We start from the raw sequence: 19,116 nt of genomic DNA on the forward strand, positions 1-19,116 counted from the left end.
TTCCACCCCAATGGTCCCCACCATTCTCTGAAATGCCTCACATGTGCTGGCTACTACCCCGGTACCGCCTCTGCCTCTGCTTGTCCCCGCCTCTGACACCAAGAATCTCTGTACGCACCAGATGCGTGCTGCTAGTGACCTCTCGTTTTGCACACGAGGCCTACTGGGTCTCTGCTCTTACTAAAAGGATAGAAAGTGGGCTTGCGCTGCCCAGAAGTAGTGTTCAAAATCCAGGAGTGTCAGACACCCCCAGATATGAGTGCATGAGCACCTCCCAGCGCACCCTCTTTCCCTGCCCACAGCAGTCCCTGCAGCATCCACTACAGTCTATTAAAGAAGCATTTTGGGGAGAATGATTGGCAGATTCTGGAACAGGTATTGAAATGTAGGTAATCCCGCCATGTTAATAATCACAACTCGTCCCATTAGGGAAAGTGGGAGATTCTTCCATCTGTCTATCTGCTCCTGTAACCTGTGGTCACCCCTACCATAGTTTTCCCTAAATAAGACCTCGGGATCTCGTAACATCTCTATGCCCAGATACCTTCCATGAACCAACTCCCACCTAAACACGTAGTCATCACCATCACACGGGTAGTATAGCTCTGTGGCAATGTGCTCGTCTTGGAAGCAAGATGACACAGAGCAACACAGGTTCGAATTCCGGGTCTGCACTTAGAAACCTCTTCGGTATTAAGCGTGTTATAAAAAAACATTTATAAATAAAAGGGCTCTACTCTGGCTGTGAGAGGGAATATCACCGATTTGTAATAATAATTTTTTATCCAGACAGATTGCCAAACTGAATTATCTGCCTCATGACAGGGTTAAGGTTTTCTCCAGGGCTATATTGTCTGCATAAACTTTAAAGGGAGAGGATGTGTGTGTGTAGAGCTGAATGCCCCTTTCGAGGTGCCATTCCTTCAATGCCATGGTCAACGGTTCGATAGCAAGCGCAAATAGGAGCGGCGGGGGGGGGGGGTTCAGCCTTGATGCATCCCTCTCCCAATCGGTGTGGATGCCGACCGCTCCCCGGCTATCCATGCAGTGGGGGAGCTGTACAATAAGGTTACATACTACAGAAACCTGCACCCCAAGCCCATCCCCCGGAGTGTGCAGAATGTGGATGCCCACTCAACCAAATCGCACGCCTTCTCAGTGTCCAGGAGGACTGAAATGGCTAGTACGTCCTGGTCTATCCCCTCAAGAAGGCCAAAGAATCTTTGCAAGCCATAAGTGGTATTCCTCCCCGGAATAAACCCTGACGGATCCGCCAAGACAAAATTGCACATGAGGCGAAGGAGCTTATTCACCAACAATGTGGCCAGTGTTTTATTATCCAAATTAATTAGGGATATAGGCCTGTATGAGGAGCAGTTCTCGGCAGGTTCCCCTCCTTGTGCAGGATCGTTATTGTGACTTCACGCAATGTAACTAGTAGGGTGCCCTGCAGCACCGCCTCCTGCTACACCTGGAGTAGATACCATATGACTGTAGGCCTTGTAAAATTCACCTTTGAGGGAGTCTGGACCCAGAGATTTAGTCCCCACTAGCCCCTTGATAACCCACAGGATTCTGGCTATCATTAAGTCCTTATCCAGGTGTTTCTGCTGCTCTGGTGACAACCAGTATAGGCCTGACTACCCCAGATACTTCTCAATATTATCCTCTGACTGCGTCTGCTTAGACAAGTATAGGGCACTATAGTACTCCCAGAATAGCTCTCCAATATCCACGGTCGGATATACACACTCCCCCCGGGAATTTTTCACATCGTCTACTTGGGTCGGTCACCGCTCCGCTGGCAGGAGACGTCCCAAAAGTGCCCTAGCCTTCTGGCCCTCCCCGTAATGTTGGACCTGGGCTAATGAATGCATGTAGCGAACCTCTAGCAGCGTGTTTGCCTGGAACGTGTCAAGCTCTTTCCTAATGTCCGCCAACACCACGTCTTCGCCCCGATCCTGATATAAACTCTCTACGTCTTTCAGTTTGTTTTCAATGGCCTCTAAGTCGATCTTTATCTGTCTCAGTATCCCTGCCTCTTTCCCCAGACACATGCCCCGGTCACAACACTTGAAGGCTTCCCACAGAACCCCGGGGGATTTCACTGTGCCACTGTTAGTGGAAAAAAGACCTGAATGTCTGCATGCAGTTCGTCATCTGCCTTAAACCACCAATTTACCTCCTTCACAGCCAGCCCTGGAAGGCGGTACTGCAATGTCAACGGCGAGTGATCCGAGAGTGTCCTTGGTAAGATGTTGCAGGACCCTAGGTGCACACCTGAATGGTGTACCCATGAGTGGAATGTTTAGTCCCCCAAAGTGGCATGATGCGTCTGCCATACATCTATCAGCCCATATATTGCGCAAATGTCCTGGACCAGCTAGCCTTGGATTGACGATGGGCCCCATTATTGGACCTGTCCAGGCCCTCTTCTAAAACTGTATTAATATCTCCCCTCCGGAGAGTCCGCCGCCTGCTATAGATAGGGCGCCGCCAAATCAACTCAGGTCATTCAAATTGGTTACATACATGTTTAGGAGAGAGACCTCCTGCCCTTCAATGTGTCGGGTAAGCAGAAGCGCCCGGTCTTCCAAGTCATTGGTCACTTCTAAAGGGCAAAACCTAAGGGACCTATGGATCAGTATAGCCACCCCCCTTGCATAAGCAGAGTAAGATTCAAAATGATCTATGGCACCCCATTGCACCTCCCACTTGCTTTCATCCTGCGCCGTCGAGTGACTCCTGAAGAAATGCCGCTTTTATATCATGTTGCCTCATATATAGGGGAACTTTCCTAACCTTAGCGGGGCGATTGTCCCCCTCTGTATATTCCAGGGGATCATCTTGAAACTCTTCACCTTATCCTTCCCTCCTCCCCCGCAACAACCCCACTGCCCGGAGCCATTCATGGTGTTGTAGCGTCGATCTCTGCCTCAGTTGAGTAGTCGACCCTGTACCAACCATCTGATCCACCACCGTAATACCCTATTGGTAGTTTTAAACGAGCGGAAACTCCGAAAAACATAAACATCCCCCCTATACCGTTCCCCAGACCCTCCCACCCTGCAGAAAACCCACCTGACTCGTTTCGGACATCCTCGTCCCATCCCCCTCCCCCCTTCCCAGTTTAAGTTGGTGAAGCACACACGGGGCCTTGCGCCTACACCCAGCCAGGATCATAGTAAGCAACGATCGCTCCTGGCACTGAGCAACCCACCAAGATGGGTCTCTGCAGGGCACCCCTCTCCAAAAGGTACCTTCATACCAGGCAACCATCAGGATTTGCCATTTGTCAGGCCTACGACCACTGGACCGGACGGTGCACCACACCTAGTAGTTCGAGCAGCGTCTGCCCCTCTCAGGAGACGAACAGGATGAATCCATGCTCCAGCACCATATGTAGTGCCCCCCAGGCCCACAGAACAGCACCAAAGCTCCTCACCACCCTCAAGTGTACATCGCTGTACCGTCCTCACATGCAGTCCACGGCTAATGCCTCCCCCCTCTGTAGCCTCAGGTCTTTTTTTGGGAAGGCCCGACTAACTCATGATCAGAACTACGAGGAGACCGGTCTCCTTCCGGCCCCCTCTTTGGAAGTCCATCCAAAAACCTACTGGCCTCCTAGAGGGCTCCAAAAAAGTGTGCCTTCCTGGCATATTGCATCCTGATCTTAGGATGTTAGGTAAGAATTGATGTAGTAACACTGTGTGAGACTACACAACACTTATCGGCATGGTACTAGGTAACGCATCTTTTGGAATAGGTCTGTACTACACAAGTTGGTAGAGTGACTGAGCAGCCAGGCCTATCTCAATAGTGGTAAATGTGAGCTGTAAAGCTGTAGCAATGACATTTGTATTAACAAGTAACCAAGTAACACTTATACTCAAGGTTGCGGTTATAAATAGTTATTTAACATCCATTTTTAAATAAACATTCTTTAAAAAGAGCAATGTATGTAGCAATCAAATATACTTTAAAATACTTTTCAGGATCACCACAAGTTAGTGGATTCTCTTTGGATATGCTCTTTACACAATTCCTACACCCGAAGTTGACTTCCTTCACAAGGACAGTAATGGCATTTATATATCACCAGTTATACTTTGCAGAATCTGAGGTTGCAGAAGGAAAGTTTAAAGAAAGGAAAAAAGGTTAAACAGGTTCTCAGGTCATGTGATTATACTTAAATCTTCCAATGAAGTCTAGACAAGCCTTTCCCAGCCATAACACTCTAAAACAAGTTACAATCTATGAGGGACAGAAATATGAAAGTCAATGGACTAGAAGAGTCTTCAGGGAGCCAGGACAGCCAAAGTCATTTGGAACACAGTCTATTAAGTTGAGGCTCTTCTTAGATAATAAAAGTCTTAGTAGGGTCACAAGCTGTGAAGCCTCTGAAAGGAGATCTGGAAATAAATTCTCAAAAACAGCCAATGGCTTTTTTCGGTTCAGCAGCACTTTGTGGTTTCATCGCTCGGTAAACAGAACTAACACCGATCTCGGATACCGGTTGGGCTTCCTTCACTCCTTGGGTCCTGCACTCTGATGAGGGAACTCGAGCATGGGTTGTCCTGCTTCTGGAGGGTCCTTATGAGACTCCTGGAGCTTGTGGACGGATTTCAGACGTTGCACTCTACTACAGATTTATCGACCCCGGCACTCGGTTCCTGCAGCAGCAAAGAAGTACAGCCAGTTGGGGAAGATGGTCCAGTGGAGATCGTCTCAGGGTTAGTTGGTCCCAGTAACCCAAGGAAAAAAGTCTGTCATGCCACGGGCTCTGGGGAGCCGCTGGAGACTATGGAACACTTGGCGATAGCGGCGCCATTAGGATGTCCCGGGTTTTTCTCTCGACTTCCTGGTTGCCGTTCTAGTCTTTTTCTTCTGTCTCTCTATTTTCCTATGTAAGCCCCACCCCCTGTCGGGGCCGGCGCGTTGCAACTTTGTCAGTACGCTCTGTTGCTTGCTCCCGTGCTTTCGCTTTGCACCAAGCCTGTGCTATTTTCCTCTTGTATTCCGTTCTCCTCCCTTCCCTCCTGTCCCTTCTCCTTCTCCCCTCGGCGCCCCGCCGCCACCTTTGCTTTCCTTTTTTCCCCTGGCCTCCCACTCGCCTTTGCTGCTCCAGTGAGTCCCGTCTCGCAGGTGCTTGGATTTCCCTCCTCTCCTGCTACGGAACTCTTACCTTCCAGTGCTGGACCTGCTGCTCCATCTTCTCGTGCTATTCCCTTCCTGTGTGTTTTCTTCGGACATTCTCCCTTCCGGTCCTGAGCTGACCAGTCCTCTCTACCACACTCATTCTGACGCTGTGCAGTTACACTGCTGTTTTTTCCAATTGACTTTTCACCCGGACCGGCCAAGGCATTTCTGCAGTCTTCAGTTGTTACCATCACCAAGAGGGTTTTTTTGAGAAGTTTTGCTATTATGGAATGGGGTGCGGGGTGTCCCCGGTATAGGGCGCAATGCTGGGATCCTCTGGGCTTGCTCCACAATGAACAATGGCGAGAGTTCTTCCTTCCTGAAGACTGGCACACACAGATTTTGAGCAAAGTCATCAATGCTGCCCATCCCCTGCTGCTCCCAGACCCCCACCAAGCATATGTTATTACGTCTCACCCTGCCCGCTAGGCCCTCACTTTTAGCCATAATAACCTTTACTGCCATTTCCAGGGCTACCAGTCTGTACGGGAGCGTTGCTGCTGCGTCCTATAGGCCAGAAATTCTATTCTCTGCTTCATCAAGTCTAGCCCCGTGCTTATCGAGCTGTAGTTGTATCAGCTCACCTTAGTGTCGAGGGCATCTAGTTTGGTATCTAGTTTCCCTATACCTTCCTTGAGGTGCAGAAGGATTTCCCTCATGTCCAGGTCTGCCCATGATCGCACCTGCTGCACCTTTGGCCCCCCAGGAGGGGTGGTGTGCTCCTCCGACACCTTGGACTTCTTCCCAGCCTGCTGCCCTTCAAAGGCCAGGGTGCACTGAATGTTGTCATCTTTCACCATCTTGGCACCCCGGTTCCCCTTCAGAGCCACTCAAGCACTGCCTCGAGATGCCACCACTTGCCTCTGCTGCTCTGTACTAGCCAGGTGTACTGAGGCACCACGGGGTGTCCACAACCTGGGCCACTCCGGGGCCTCTTTCAAGTTGTGCCCCCTCTGGCTGGAGCACCCCCTTCCTCTTGGTCCCGGTTGGCAGGCCCTCAGGTAGTTGCTCTCTCTCTTCTGCAGACCCCGAACTCCCTCAAAGCCTTAGCGGGCATCCGCCCCCTTGTGCCTTTGAGTGGTCAGCTCCCCCTTTCACCTCACAACATAGGCACCTTCCTGATACCATGAGCTCACCCAGACTCGCCGAGGCCACTGGCCGGGATGTTACCATGCATGCCATAAAGTCAAAAAGCCAAGGGCACACAGAGAAGCAAGCGTATATACACACCATATCACATTCGGTGACATGGGTAGAGAGTATTTTGACCGCCATCACATCAGAATTCATAGAACACATATTATTCAACTGTATTTGATGGGTACTTCAGAATCGATGGACAGATTTGTGCTCAAGTGGAGGATAGGCATATTGCATATTGTCTGATAGTTGAGAGGTTACTGTAAAATCATTCACCCGTAACAATAAGGAGTCTACTGAAATCCACAGCTAAGCCTGGGAGAAGAGGGAAATTTAAGGAAAATTACTAACTGATTTAGTATTCCAAGTCTACTTTAAATACATACAGAGGATAGCTCAAGGGCAACATGCTCGCCTTGGAAGCAAGACGACACAGAGCAACACAGGTTTGATCCCCGGGTCTGCGCTTAGAAACCGCTGGGTATTAAGCTTGTTATAAATAAACAATCATATCATACATTAATACCCTCCCTTTTGGGGGCAAACCATACTGGTGAGGGAGTGATATCGAAAGATATCCCAACTGAACCCATAAAGGTGCAAGGTCCATCTGCAGAAATAAAATACTTCTTTGTACCTTCACTAGGGCAATTCTTGCAAGCATCTTTGTATCAAGCTCTCCTGCCTAATCTCCCATAACAGATATTGATGTCAATGACTTCACATGGTCTTGATCACTTTCCCTCCATCCCCTGTTTGACTGTTTGGTTGCCCTCTTAAGTTCAGATAGTGTCAGGCTTACTGTCCTAGGCCAGGGATTTCTATTGCATGGGGAACTATTTTTGCAGGAAAGTCCAATCCAGCCATCTCAGTAATGAAGACATAATGTCCCTGTAAACCAGGGTCTGTAACATTTGTCTCTCCAGATAAGTTGGACTACAACTCCCATCCGCCTTAGCCATCATAGTCAACGGTGAGGGCGGGTGGGAGTAGTAGTCTAAAACATCTGGAGAGCTGCAGGTTGCAGACGCCTGCTTAAACCAATCCCAGCAGTGATGCAACCTTGCTGCGCCTCATACTTAATGTCAGGTGGAAAATTGCTGCCTTCAACTTTTGCCTCTGAAAAAGAAAAAAACATAGTTCCAGGTAAAATTGCTGCCATGGATGCTGCTAGATTTACTCCTAGGCTAGGAACTGCTTCAAAATGAGAACCTGCAGAATGTTGAAACTAAATCAATGTATCAATTTTGTAATGTGTGTGGCACGTCAGAAGAAGGACACAAACACTGATCCTCCACATCACTGAGAATTTTATTAAATTAAAGAAATGCCTATCTTACCCTATGCTATGGAATTCCACAGCAAACAAAACTAAGGTACTCGTCCGTCATCAGTGAGAGTCCAAATAAGAATCTGTCCAGAGTCCAAACTAACCTATCCTAACCCTACCACTATTATAACAACTAAGACCAGGAGAATGTCTCCATTCTTCTGAACACTGGAGTTTCCAGACAGTTCACTTCAGTAGTGGATTCTTAAGTAGTTCCGGGTAACTCTTTATCAGTTCATACAGTTTATTTCCTCTCTCATATAGTGATTCTCCTTTTCTTTTTTGTTCTTCTCTTGGTTTATCTCATTTGTAGTCATCCTTTTATTCTTCCAAGGTAACTTTATCTGTTGTTCAGGGCTCTCCCCTCTGGATATCTTCTCCCATCTGGATATCTTCTTGCCTCTGGATGTCTGACCCTTTTCATACAGTTAGCAATTTCTTAGTCCCTTTTGGATTTTACCCTTTTTTATCTTTCCAGTTTCTCTTCAACGTTTCCTTTCTTAAGGTGTCTCTCTTCTACAATTAGACCTTCTTAGTCTGTTTGTGTTGTATGCAGAACATTCTGAGTTTAGAATTATTTCCCTATGTTATTTTGACTGGGACAAAGATGAGGGCCCCAATAATGATTCTCATTCACTTCATTCAGGTCCAATTCTGATTCTCTTTTACTTCCTTCAATCTCAATGGTTGATTTCTATTGAAACCAGTATGAGTGTTTCAATAATGATTCTTTTTCACTTCATTCAAGGTCAACACTTTATCTCGCGTGGGACAAGTGTAAGTGTCCAGTAATGATTCTTTTTCACCTTATGTGCTATCAATATCTTATTTCTACTGGGATGAGTATGAGTATCTTTCACTTCCTTCAATAGGAATACTTTCTCTAGACCGGGAGGAGTATGAGCGTTCCAATAAAGATTCTCTTTCACTTCACTCAATTTGAATACTTTATTTTGACTGGGACAAGTATGAACGTTCGAATATTGATTATTTTTTACTTAATTTCATATTAATGCTTTATTTCGATTATGACGAGTATGAGTGTGTGAATAATGATTTCTAGCCCCCCACCAGGTCTCCCATGTTCCCAGTTACCCATTGTATCCAGAGAGAACGTCACCAGGTTTATGGTTTGGCTGGTACTTTCCCTCTCGACTTCCTGTGACTTCTCGATTGCTTTCCTCGCATTTTGCTGTCCATGCAAAGTCTCCGACTTCTTGCTCATCAGTTATTTGAGCTTCAACTTAGGCAGAGCGGACTCAGTGTTATTTGCGGGACCTGTGGTCCACCACACTTTGGTTGTGGTTACATCACTACTCTGTTCCTCTTTGGGATACAGATACCTTGTGTCAGCATTAGTTTCTCTCACTTCTCGGATTCCCTCACGTTGGGTATTCAATTTGGTAGTTTCCTCTTTCTTCACCACGGGATGCTGCACGTCCACTCTTGCCTGCTTACAAGCCAGCAAGCAAGCAACTTTGTATCTCGCGAGCATCCTCTCTCTCGGTCCAGCCTCCTCCCCTTCTCTTTATGGCGTAGTCGTGGGATTACCCAAGCGGAATCTAATTTTCCTTCTTCTCGGTTTGTTTCACATTCTCTATTCCTCTATGGATCTTCTTCGTCTAAGTAAAAAGGGGTTTGTTTCTATTTTAAAGGAGTAGACAAAGCCTCTGGACAACAGTGACACATTTTGGTGGTTTCTTCCCACTTTTCTTTCCTGGAAGTGCTTGAAGATGTATTACTGGAAGGTTTCTTAGGGAGTTCCTCACAGGAACGAAGTCCTTGTCCCCAAAGGGGAGTCTATATTCCATGAGGTCCCACTTAGCTCGATCCCTAGAGAGGGTGCTGCAGAGCGGGTTCACCTCCCTAGCCTCATAGGGTGGGCTCCCCCTTGAAGAGATGGGACAAATTCCCGAGATCATCACACGTGCCATAGAACAGTACCATATAAAATCTTTGCTGATATTTTATCTTTTTTTATAGTGCCAATTGACTTTCTATCCAGTGTTGAAATGAAACAAGTGTATGGCAACCAAAGCTATTCCAGACATCTATTTCGTTAGACGCTATGTTAGTGGTGGTGTATATGCAAATAAGAGAAATCATTTCCCTGCTGTGATTGAGTGTGACAAACGTTTCTGTAATCCAGGTATATAATTTGTCCAGAAAGGTTTTTAGATGTAGGATGCCCTGCATGGATTAAGTTCTTAAGTAAAGCTGAATGTCATTGGCACACTGGCTGATGGGGACCCTCCTGTTCTCCATCTAGAGGTCGAGAGGTTACAAGTGCAGGTTGTACAACATGGGAGAACGGACAGATTGCTGAGGGACCCCACAGGACGTTTTAATAAACTGGAATTTTGCAACCCCAATCTTGACAAGATGGTGCGAGTCATTGAGTAAGAAGGAAAATCACCCAGTGCCTTATTTCTGACGCCCACTTTTGACTCTGGGGTTCTGGTAGGATTATGATGGTCAATCAAATTGAAGGCTGTTGAGATTAGGAATGATGGGGAGGCTGGAGACCCTGCCATTCAGTGTGCAATCTAGGTCAAGAGTGCAGTTGACTTTTAATGGGAGCAAACATGCAAGGTAATTCTTTTTTAAAACACTAATTGCATGCAAGGGACCACCAATGCTTAAGCGTACGTGTCGCTGGTCCCCCCTGTATGCAATTTGTATTACTCTCAAAGCAGAGTGTAAAATTGCATTTTAAAGAAAGGCAAACTCACCTTAAATAGTCACTTTTACTCCCCACTTTGAGAGATATAGAACTACACCTGCAAATATACTTTGCAGCTGGTGTTGTTTTATAATGGATTCCAATGGAATCTGCCTGCTCATAAGCAGGTGCTAATGTGAGGCGTATTCCATTGGAAGCCATTTTTGTTATGCCTGCTCCGCTTTGCTGGCCGCCTATGTCTCAGAACGGCTGCAAAAAGAGCTGGAGAAGATAATGAAAGCGTAAAAGCACATTTCCACACCGCTGATTTTAAAATGGCCTCCATAATGTTTAACTATATTTTTATTGCCATCTTCACTTTCCTTTCTGTTAGCTAGTAAAAGCAAGAGTGACTTTGTGTTTGTCTCCAGGTCAACACTTTTGTTTAAATGGGTATGCGTAGTTCATGCAAATTTCCGTTGCTAAAGGTTTAACTGACAAGAGAATTCTTATCTGTGCATCACCACAGAGTGGTACATGAGTATGTGCCATGTTTACCTGAATGAAAGAGGTTTTGTTTAGGTACAGAAAGTCCTTCAGGAGGCAACTACAACTCCCATTATCGCTCATCATTAACTATGGCTACTTGGGATGCTGGGAGTTGTAGTACAAAACATCTTGAGAGCTAATGGTTGGAGACCCCTAACTAATATCACACATTATTCTTTTGAGAAAATGTTTTGTTGTAATTGTTTTTTCTAAACATTTGAACCTTTAAAAATGCTTTTTATATCCCTGTGTATTTCAACCATTCCATGCTACTGGTTGGTGGCCTTGCAATTTCTACAGTACCCAGTTCCTGTCCAGTTGCACCTGCATTTTAAAATGGCCTACATAATGTTTACCTATATTATGGTAATGAGGCACCTGTCAAACAAGCGCTGGCTTTAAAATTGCAGTAGACCTGGAATGGGTGTTTGGCATTGACAAAGTAGCTTTGGTTTGCCGCACTCTCAAGACACATTCCACCCCCATTATTGGCCTATAAGCCTCGACCCTCTACCAAGAACGTCATGGACATTGGCTCCTACCCTAGGTCATGTCACTGTCTTTTTCTGACTGCTAGAATTATACTGACACGAGTGATTTCGGATACCAGCGCATATATTTCTCTCGTTTGCGATCTGCCCCACTTTGTGCTTTGATCTATGTTGCCCTTACTCAATAGAAGTGTTTCACAGGTAAACTGCTGCTATGAACCCTTTGTTCATATTTCAGGATGCACAGTATTTATATCAAGCAACAATCTCAATCTCCTTGACTTACAGTTGTATCACTTTATTTCGGCATTTTCCCTATCTTATTATGGAACTGGTGCTTTAGTCAATTTATGGTGTAAATAAACTATAGATAAAGTCACTGAGCAACCCAGCACAAGCTAACGTAGAACTTTCCAGGGTACTGAGGACAATGGTTTAGCATCGAAACTGAATCAGTTCCGAGGCTACCTCATTTTGGTACATGAAAAGCGAGAAAGTGGGTATCTGGTCATTGCATTGAAAGCAATACCATTGAATGCCTTTCCATCGAAAAAAAGCATCAGATGCATGTTTTTTAAAGTCAAAGGGGTTAGTTTAATTTTAATGGGTTTTAAAGGGTAAAAAACGGAGGCTTAAGGGGATGACCCCCCCATTAAAGAAGAAAAAATGCATTTGATGCAATTTTTTCGATGGAATGGTCCATCGATGGTAATAATTCGATGCAATTACCATAAACCAAGAAAGTGAGTATACAACTACAGAACACATTCCTGATCCGGCAACCCATTAACGGGATCACTCTAGTAACATGCACCTGCTAATGCCAGTAATAGTGTGGTTGCATTTAAGGAAACGCTACAGAGGTCCTGGATGGCAGAGTGCAGGTAAAACAAGCAGAAGGCCAGGAAGCGGTTTTATCCTGACTTTTTGCTCAGTTTTCCTGCTCTATCAGCCGGATAACCAACATTCAGCTGAACCAATATATTTATTTATTCTGCACGATTGGTCCTCCCACCTCTCCCAATTGTTACCAGATGCTCCAGATTTTACTGTATTTGGCATTACAGCATCAGATGTGCCCACTTCCAGGGCAGCTTATAAAGTGATTGTTCCACAAAAAAGGCCCTTTAATTAAGCAATAGGCCCCAAGCAGGGGGGCATTACCACTCCAGGTAATGCCCCAGGGCCCATAGTTACTGGCCCGAGCAAAGCTACTAGTCCCTTCTCCCTTTCCATGGCAGCCATTCAGAAAATAGGGAAAATGCAACCAAGAAAATGGCTGCCATGGAAAGGAGAGAAGGGACTCAGTGTAGTCTCTTCTTCCTTTCCATGACGGCCTGTCACAGATCGGGAGTGGACGCGCTGGGGACAGAAGTGTTACCAGCACGTCCGCTCCCGAAATGGACAAAAAAGAAGGTAAGTGGAGTTGGGAGGGCGAGAAGGGGATTCTTTGGATTGGAAGGTGCGGGGGGAGGGAACAACACTTACCTCGATCCCTGGCAGGGGAAGATGGCAGGCTCCAGCCATGTGGTGGCTCGGAGCAGGGATTACGCCCCGGCGATGGCCAATGAGATTGCATGTACTAATAATAAATATACATTTGGAATAAACAGTATACCACCAGAAGACGTTACCATAAGTGCACAGTAAAGCAACTATGAGAGGGAATCCGTTTCCATTACCTGATTGGGTCAATTCTGGATTTCCGCCTTTGCCGCTCGTTTTCTGGAACTCCATGCCACTGGAATGTCAGGCGCCAGTCAAATCCCCCAATCATGGGCTCGCCCGTCTGCATGTAGAACTCAAATGAGTTCCAGTCAATAGTGTCAATGACAGGACACACAATAGCAGTCTCATTTTCACCAATCCTGTAAAAAAGCAAAAAATAATAACAATGAAACAGTTACTATTGCAGAATTGAAATGCCACGTGGGTATAGTGCTATTATTTGCCCCGTTGTAAATTGGTTTATTCTTAAACCTTACACAAACTACAAACATATAAAAAAACACACATAATATAGGTGGACTAACAAAGAAGAAATGATGATTGCTTTGGGGAGGGATCCTGCTTCCTGATGGGATACCATTGTAACACTGTCACTTTAAGTCCGATCTCTGACGTTCATTAGATAGAGGATGCTTATCTGGTCAAGAAGGCAAAGGAAATCCTTACTGAGGAAATCTTCGGGAAAATCCCAAGTCCTTGTGCACCAAATTCACCCAGGATTTCAGGATATCCAGAAAATATAAATTTAAATGCAATATATCTAAAAGGGAATTATTTATAAGTGAGTGGTTATCGGGAACACTTGACATGACAGGGCTCTCGACGATTAGAGGTCGACAGCCCATAGGCCTGGCTTTTAACAAAGTGCATCAAAACCGTTCTTCTTGAGGAAAGCTCTCGCTAGGTGAGTAATCAGAATGTCTTCATTGAGCAATCATGCCTTTCCAAGATGAGTTCCTGTAGTGTTTGTACCTTTACTAGGAAGATCAAGGATTTCAGAATAGGGGAACGGGTGTGGACCTTATCCCATCTTACTAACTGCAAAACCAAAAATTGAGTTTACTGCATTGAGTGTCCCTGCGGATTAAAATATATCGGACAAACAAGCATAGCAGCACATATTAGAATTGCGGAACATCGTTCCCGTATTAGATGCAATATTTTGACGGCTCCACTTGTCAATCACTATATGACTTTGAAACATTCACCAAATGACATGATATGGTGGGTATTAGAAACGGTCAGAAACTCTGTCAACACACATAAAAGCCTGTTGGAGAAAGAGGCACGTTGGATTTTCCGACTAGGCACTCATACTCATGGACTAAATGAGGAATTCATTCCACCATTGTAACTCTCAACACTCTTAAGCCACATTGCCCTAACTTGGCAAGTGTGGTAGGCACTCTCCAAAATCCTTTAAGTCAGTCCTGGATTTTTCGGCTTTCTGTTTTGAATCTGTAGTCCCTTTTCCTGCATCTACTTGCTTTCGTTTTTCTTTTCAATTGCTTCATACTTTATTTTTCAATCTATTTTTGTGTATCATTTCTACATACACTTCAGTTAGTAGTGCATAAATGTCTTTTAACACGCTCGTAGGTTTTTCTCCTTTTTTCTCTTTCTTTCAATTTCATTTAACAACACGTGATTCATTCATTTTAAACCAACTTTCACGTTATGTGAAGTACTGTGTCTGAGTTTCAGTTTTATTCTTACTTGCGCATCATCGTAGGTCCTTATCCCTTTGACAATACACGTTTGTGTCATTTTTTATTGATACTCACGTTATGCGTATTATTCAGCTCTACGTGGATGCATGGGCCCATTTATATTCATGGGTTTCCTTTACATTTATTTGTCCATGGAGCTTGCTGCCTCAGATGTTCGTGTGGACGAGTTCCCCTTTACGGGGTTTCTGTCGGCACTCCTAATAAGCCTGCACTGCTCCGGCAAGAGACACCACGTCACCAACAGGGTGTGTCCTGTTTACCGCTTTCGGGTTGGCTGAGCCCCGCGTGCATCGCACGCAAGGGGGTGTGTTGGGCCTTGCCCAATAGGGCTGTTTAACAACGGCTTCAAAGCTCTGAGCATTTGCTCATACGGAGGAAGTCACTACGCCCTCGCCAGTATATTTACACGAAGTGACGGCTACAGTCTTATGCTGCCAGACCTTCGTTGGAGTATTCGATACGCAGTGTCTAACGCCTCCATTGTTGAGGGTAAGTGAATGGGCCTCTATTTTGGTTAGTCAGTCACTTTAGTGCTTTCACAAGCACTTGCAATCCCTAGGCTTTATGGACAATAAAAGTGGTAATTGAACAGGGTTTGTTTCATGCCTCCCGGCTAGATTTAGAATCAACGTGCATACACCTGTTAAATTGCATTTGCATTGCATCTAAGCACGAACTGAAAGGGATGTTGTATTCTCTCTAGCAGGTGTTCATTTTCATTTTTGTTTCCAACATGGAAAACAATCAGTGTCTACGGATGGGGCACTCTTAATTTGCATTCTGAGGAAGCATTTCCTGGCATTCTACTTTTTCAGCGAATATTTTGTAAAAAACTTGACCAAAGTAAGCCATTATTTTCCTTTACTCTTTTCTAATTTTCCTTTTTTGTGGTTGACCCAATGACGCACCACCTTAATAATAAACCCTCTTGATTCAGCCCTCTTTTCTTCTTTCCCTTTTCTTTTTCTTTTCTTTGTTTCTTTTCTTTATGCTGGGTGATTATTAGGAGACATTACACCCCCTGTGGATGGACCTGGCACTCTAAAAACTTCAGGACTTCTTTTTCTTCCAGAGTGGAAGACTCTGTTCAAAACCAGGTATACATAGGCCTGTATCTATACACCTTGTTAGGAAGTTGAAATATTTATCAATACAAATTGATCTACAAGTTTCTCTGACTTGGAGTGTGTATCTTTGGTCCCTCCATGGGCACGGTTGCCCATGCTTGACACCGAGGTGACTGACGCCTAGAAACCCTGTCTTGAAGAATTTTCCCCCCCTCATTTATTTTGGGTAAGGTTCCTCTTCAGGACAGAATTACTGAGTAGTCTCTAGAAAATAATTCTTTTTAGTAACAATTGTTCAGATAATTTGGCAATCTGAGATTTTCATTTAAGAAATATATGGAAAGTTAAAACCCCCTCTTTTTCTTGCAATTTGCACTGATTTGTGTCTGCTTCCCTGCAGGGATTATCATTATTGACTCTGCCCTGAGGAAGGCGTCTCTATAACACCAGTGGCCTTACAGGAGGCTCGCCGAAACGTAAATGTGGGATTCTTTCCAGCTGGAACATCAAAATGGTTCCCAGCATTATTTCTTCGAATTCCTCTTTTCTATTTGACCATTGTGAAAAGTTTACGTTGGCAGACCTGTGAATTTACACTTTTGCATAAACAAGGCATATATGTATAAGTGATTTCACACTTTTGCTTAAACAAAATTGCACTGAAGGTTTTTCCCTTTTATATATATTTTTTGTCTTTATTTAAATGTTAAATTATGGCAAATTTGTTATTGTACACCCAGACTTATATGCTCTGGAATGTTTATTTCTCACTGTAAATTTTATGTCACTTCAATATCATAATTCTTCTTGTTTATTTTTTGTAAAATAAAAAAATGGGAGAAAAAAAACCCTTTCTTTTTGGTATTATATTTCTATTTTGATTATCTCCGTTTGTTTCAGGTTAAAATAATTAGGATATCTTTTATTGGATACCATGTAAATTAGGACTACGGTCTATCAATTTATTATTTCCTACAGCCTTTGAATTTCTTTGTGTGACTTTCCAAGATGAATTGACAGCCCCAAGAAGTCATAAGAAGGTTGATCAAAAAATTGGCAGATTTTGCCCTGGGTAGACTGTCTTCATAATAGCAGATGGGCACACGGAGGCAATTGAGCTAGAGTGGGCCCCCCCGCTCATCATCCATCAGTTGGGTTGGCCAGAGGCTTTGAAAGCTATTTTGTCCGAGCCAGCAGGAGCTTCAAAATGGAACCGCTGTGCATACATAATGGACAGTACAAGCTGCCTGGTGGTAGAACGGTGTAGCTCTGGGTAGTCCGTAGCACGCACTTTGTGTCATGAGGATCATGGCCCTGTGAGGTTCGGCAGCCAAAAACTTGGGGAAACCGGTGCTGTACTGAGATCAACAAGGACTGACTGGAATTAAAAAGTGTCTGACCTCTAGCACTAGTTCCCCAGTATTAATATTTTCATTATATTCATCATCTTTAAATTCAGAGATGCCAGAACACTTTTTGGAAAAAAATTATATCTTCTTTTTAATACACAAGGAGAGTCCAGCAAATATCCATAAATATCCACCTGTGCCTCTTCAAGTCCAACCTCTGAAAGAGTCAAAGTGCCAGCCTACTTGGTTAATTTTTAGAAGCAACAGTGTTTCAATTCCAGTCTGCAAAAAAAGGCAAATTGCTGGGAAGGAATGCTATGGGCCTCAGTTATGAATGCCCCTTAAATTACGCTGGGGGAACCTGCTACTTTTGCACCTTGGTGCAATGGGTCCCCTTTGTGCAATTTCCATCATTTGCACATTCGAAGAACCAAAACGGAGGTGTAAAGTGGGGCCGAAATCACCCTTTTGCCTCCCTTGATCACTTTACAGTGCAAATTGAGTAAACTCCACCTGCCATTTACGCATGCCAGGTAGCATTTACAATGGATTCCTATGGAATCCAACTGCTTTCTGCTGGTATAAAAAGCAGACAGATTCAATAGGAATCCACAGCATTTACACCAGCATGAAAATGACATGCTGAGAGGAAGGGGGAGACCGAATCATAATTATCGATGCAGGAGGAGTCTCCAATGTGATGATCACATTAATCTGTGCCACAGTCAATTTGTGAAGAATACTGGCCCTACTTTTCAATTGGAAAGATGCCAGGGATACTTTAAAGATGTATTTAATTCCCAAGCAAGCTACCTCCAAGTAAGCTACATCAGCGCATCATCCCCAGTGCCTGCTGCAGGCCTCATCTACAACGCGCAGGTGATGTGCGCTCATTTAGTGGTGCGACCCCCACAGTCCGACGACACAGACGCATCCATTTCACCCAAACTTTCTCGTGGCCTGATCTAAGAGGGCTGCCCAAGTCTGGTGTCAGCAGGTTGCTAGGCAACTCCTGCAGAACGCTTCAAGCCTGCCCCGATTGAATGACTACCTTGATTTCTGCCACCTCGCATGACCGGAAGGCGACGCTGGCCCTCCTCCCTCCAGGCCCTCCTCTTTAAGGCCAGCTACCTGTCTGTCTGTGCCAGTCTTTGTCTGCAGCGCCAAGCATGCTGCCCAACTGCACACTGATCTTCTAAAATCACGGTAAGATATCGATTGCTTGCATCCATGCATATGCCGGGCTCGACCTGTAACAACCCATCTCTCAGCCGCATGCTACCTAGGTGATGTGCCCAACGACGCATTACTGCCTGACTGAAGTCCTCAGCTAACGCCTTTACAACCACCATGACTATCAATACTCAGTACCAATACAGTCGCTATCAGCTGTAACCCGTCCTGAGATTACTATCTCTGCATTTCGGAAAGTTCACCTGCCGATCTTTGCTAGCCCTGCCCATTCGTCACTGCACACCTGATTATACCAGACCACAATGAGGGCAAACCTTGCTGACTCTCGAGCCAATCATCTATGCCAAACAAACTTTTGCTACTTCATCGAACTTTCATCTAACCTGTTAGGCATTCTCATCATATATTGGTTTTGTTTAGATATGTTCCTATGTCTGAGAGACCACCTAATACAGATCGCCACAAGTATGTGGCAGACAGATGACCTCGTACTTGACTCCAGCTGCATACTAAGGTCTGATTGCTAAGACCTGAAAATACCGAACCTACATTTTTACTTCAGCCGCTTCACAGCTGCATGGCACCCGTATGCCATTTATATTCATAGCTGCATCTGCAAAGTAAATGCTAGATAAATGTGCACAGCTACATGCGAGTAACTCGCTCCCATATGGACTTCGATCCATACCGCCTATATTGTGTTACGCCATATCCTGTTTAATATGTCTGTGGATAAACACTGAATGATCTCAACCTGCTGATCAACCTGCTGATATGCCAGTCAACTAAGCTATCAGCCTCAATTTCGTCATACTGATTTATAAACTTGCTTATGTGTGTTGATTACCTTAGCACCTTTGGCATGTGCCTGATCTCCAGCCCTGTTGATTTAAATA

The 19,116-nt window shown here is 44.8% G+C and overlaps 1 protein-coding gene across 3 annotated transcripts in view; it reads right to left on the reverse strand.

The window, feature by feature from the left end:
• Positions 1-19,116, reverse strand: part of GALNT4 (polypeptide N-acetylgalactosaminyltransferase 4) — a 492,533-nt gene that overhangs the window by 187,946 nt on the left and 285,471 nt on the right. For all 3 annotated transcript variants that reach the window (XM_069620611.1, XM_069620612.1, XM_069620613.1), the window contains one exon: positions 13,054-13,239. In XM_069620611.1, the coding sequence (XP_069476712.1) occupies positions 13,054-13,239 (186 nt within the window). The remainder of the gene's footprint in view (positions 1-13,053; positions 13,240-19,116) is intronic.

The sequence above is a fragment of the Ambystoma mexicanum genome, chromosome 5q, assembly GCF_040938575.1.
Source record: "Ambystoma mexicanum isolate Mex_15411 chromosome 5q, UKY_AmexF1_1, whole genome shotgun sequence".
NCBI classification, from domain to species: Eukaryota; Metazoa; Chordata; class Amphibia; order Caudata; family Ambystomatidae; genus Ambystoma; species Ambystoma mexicanum.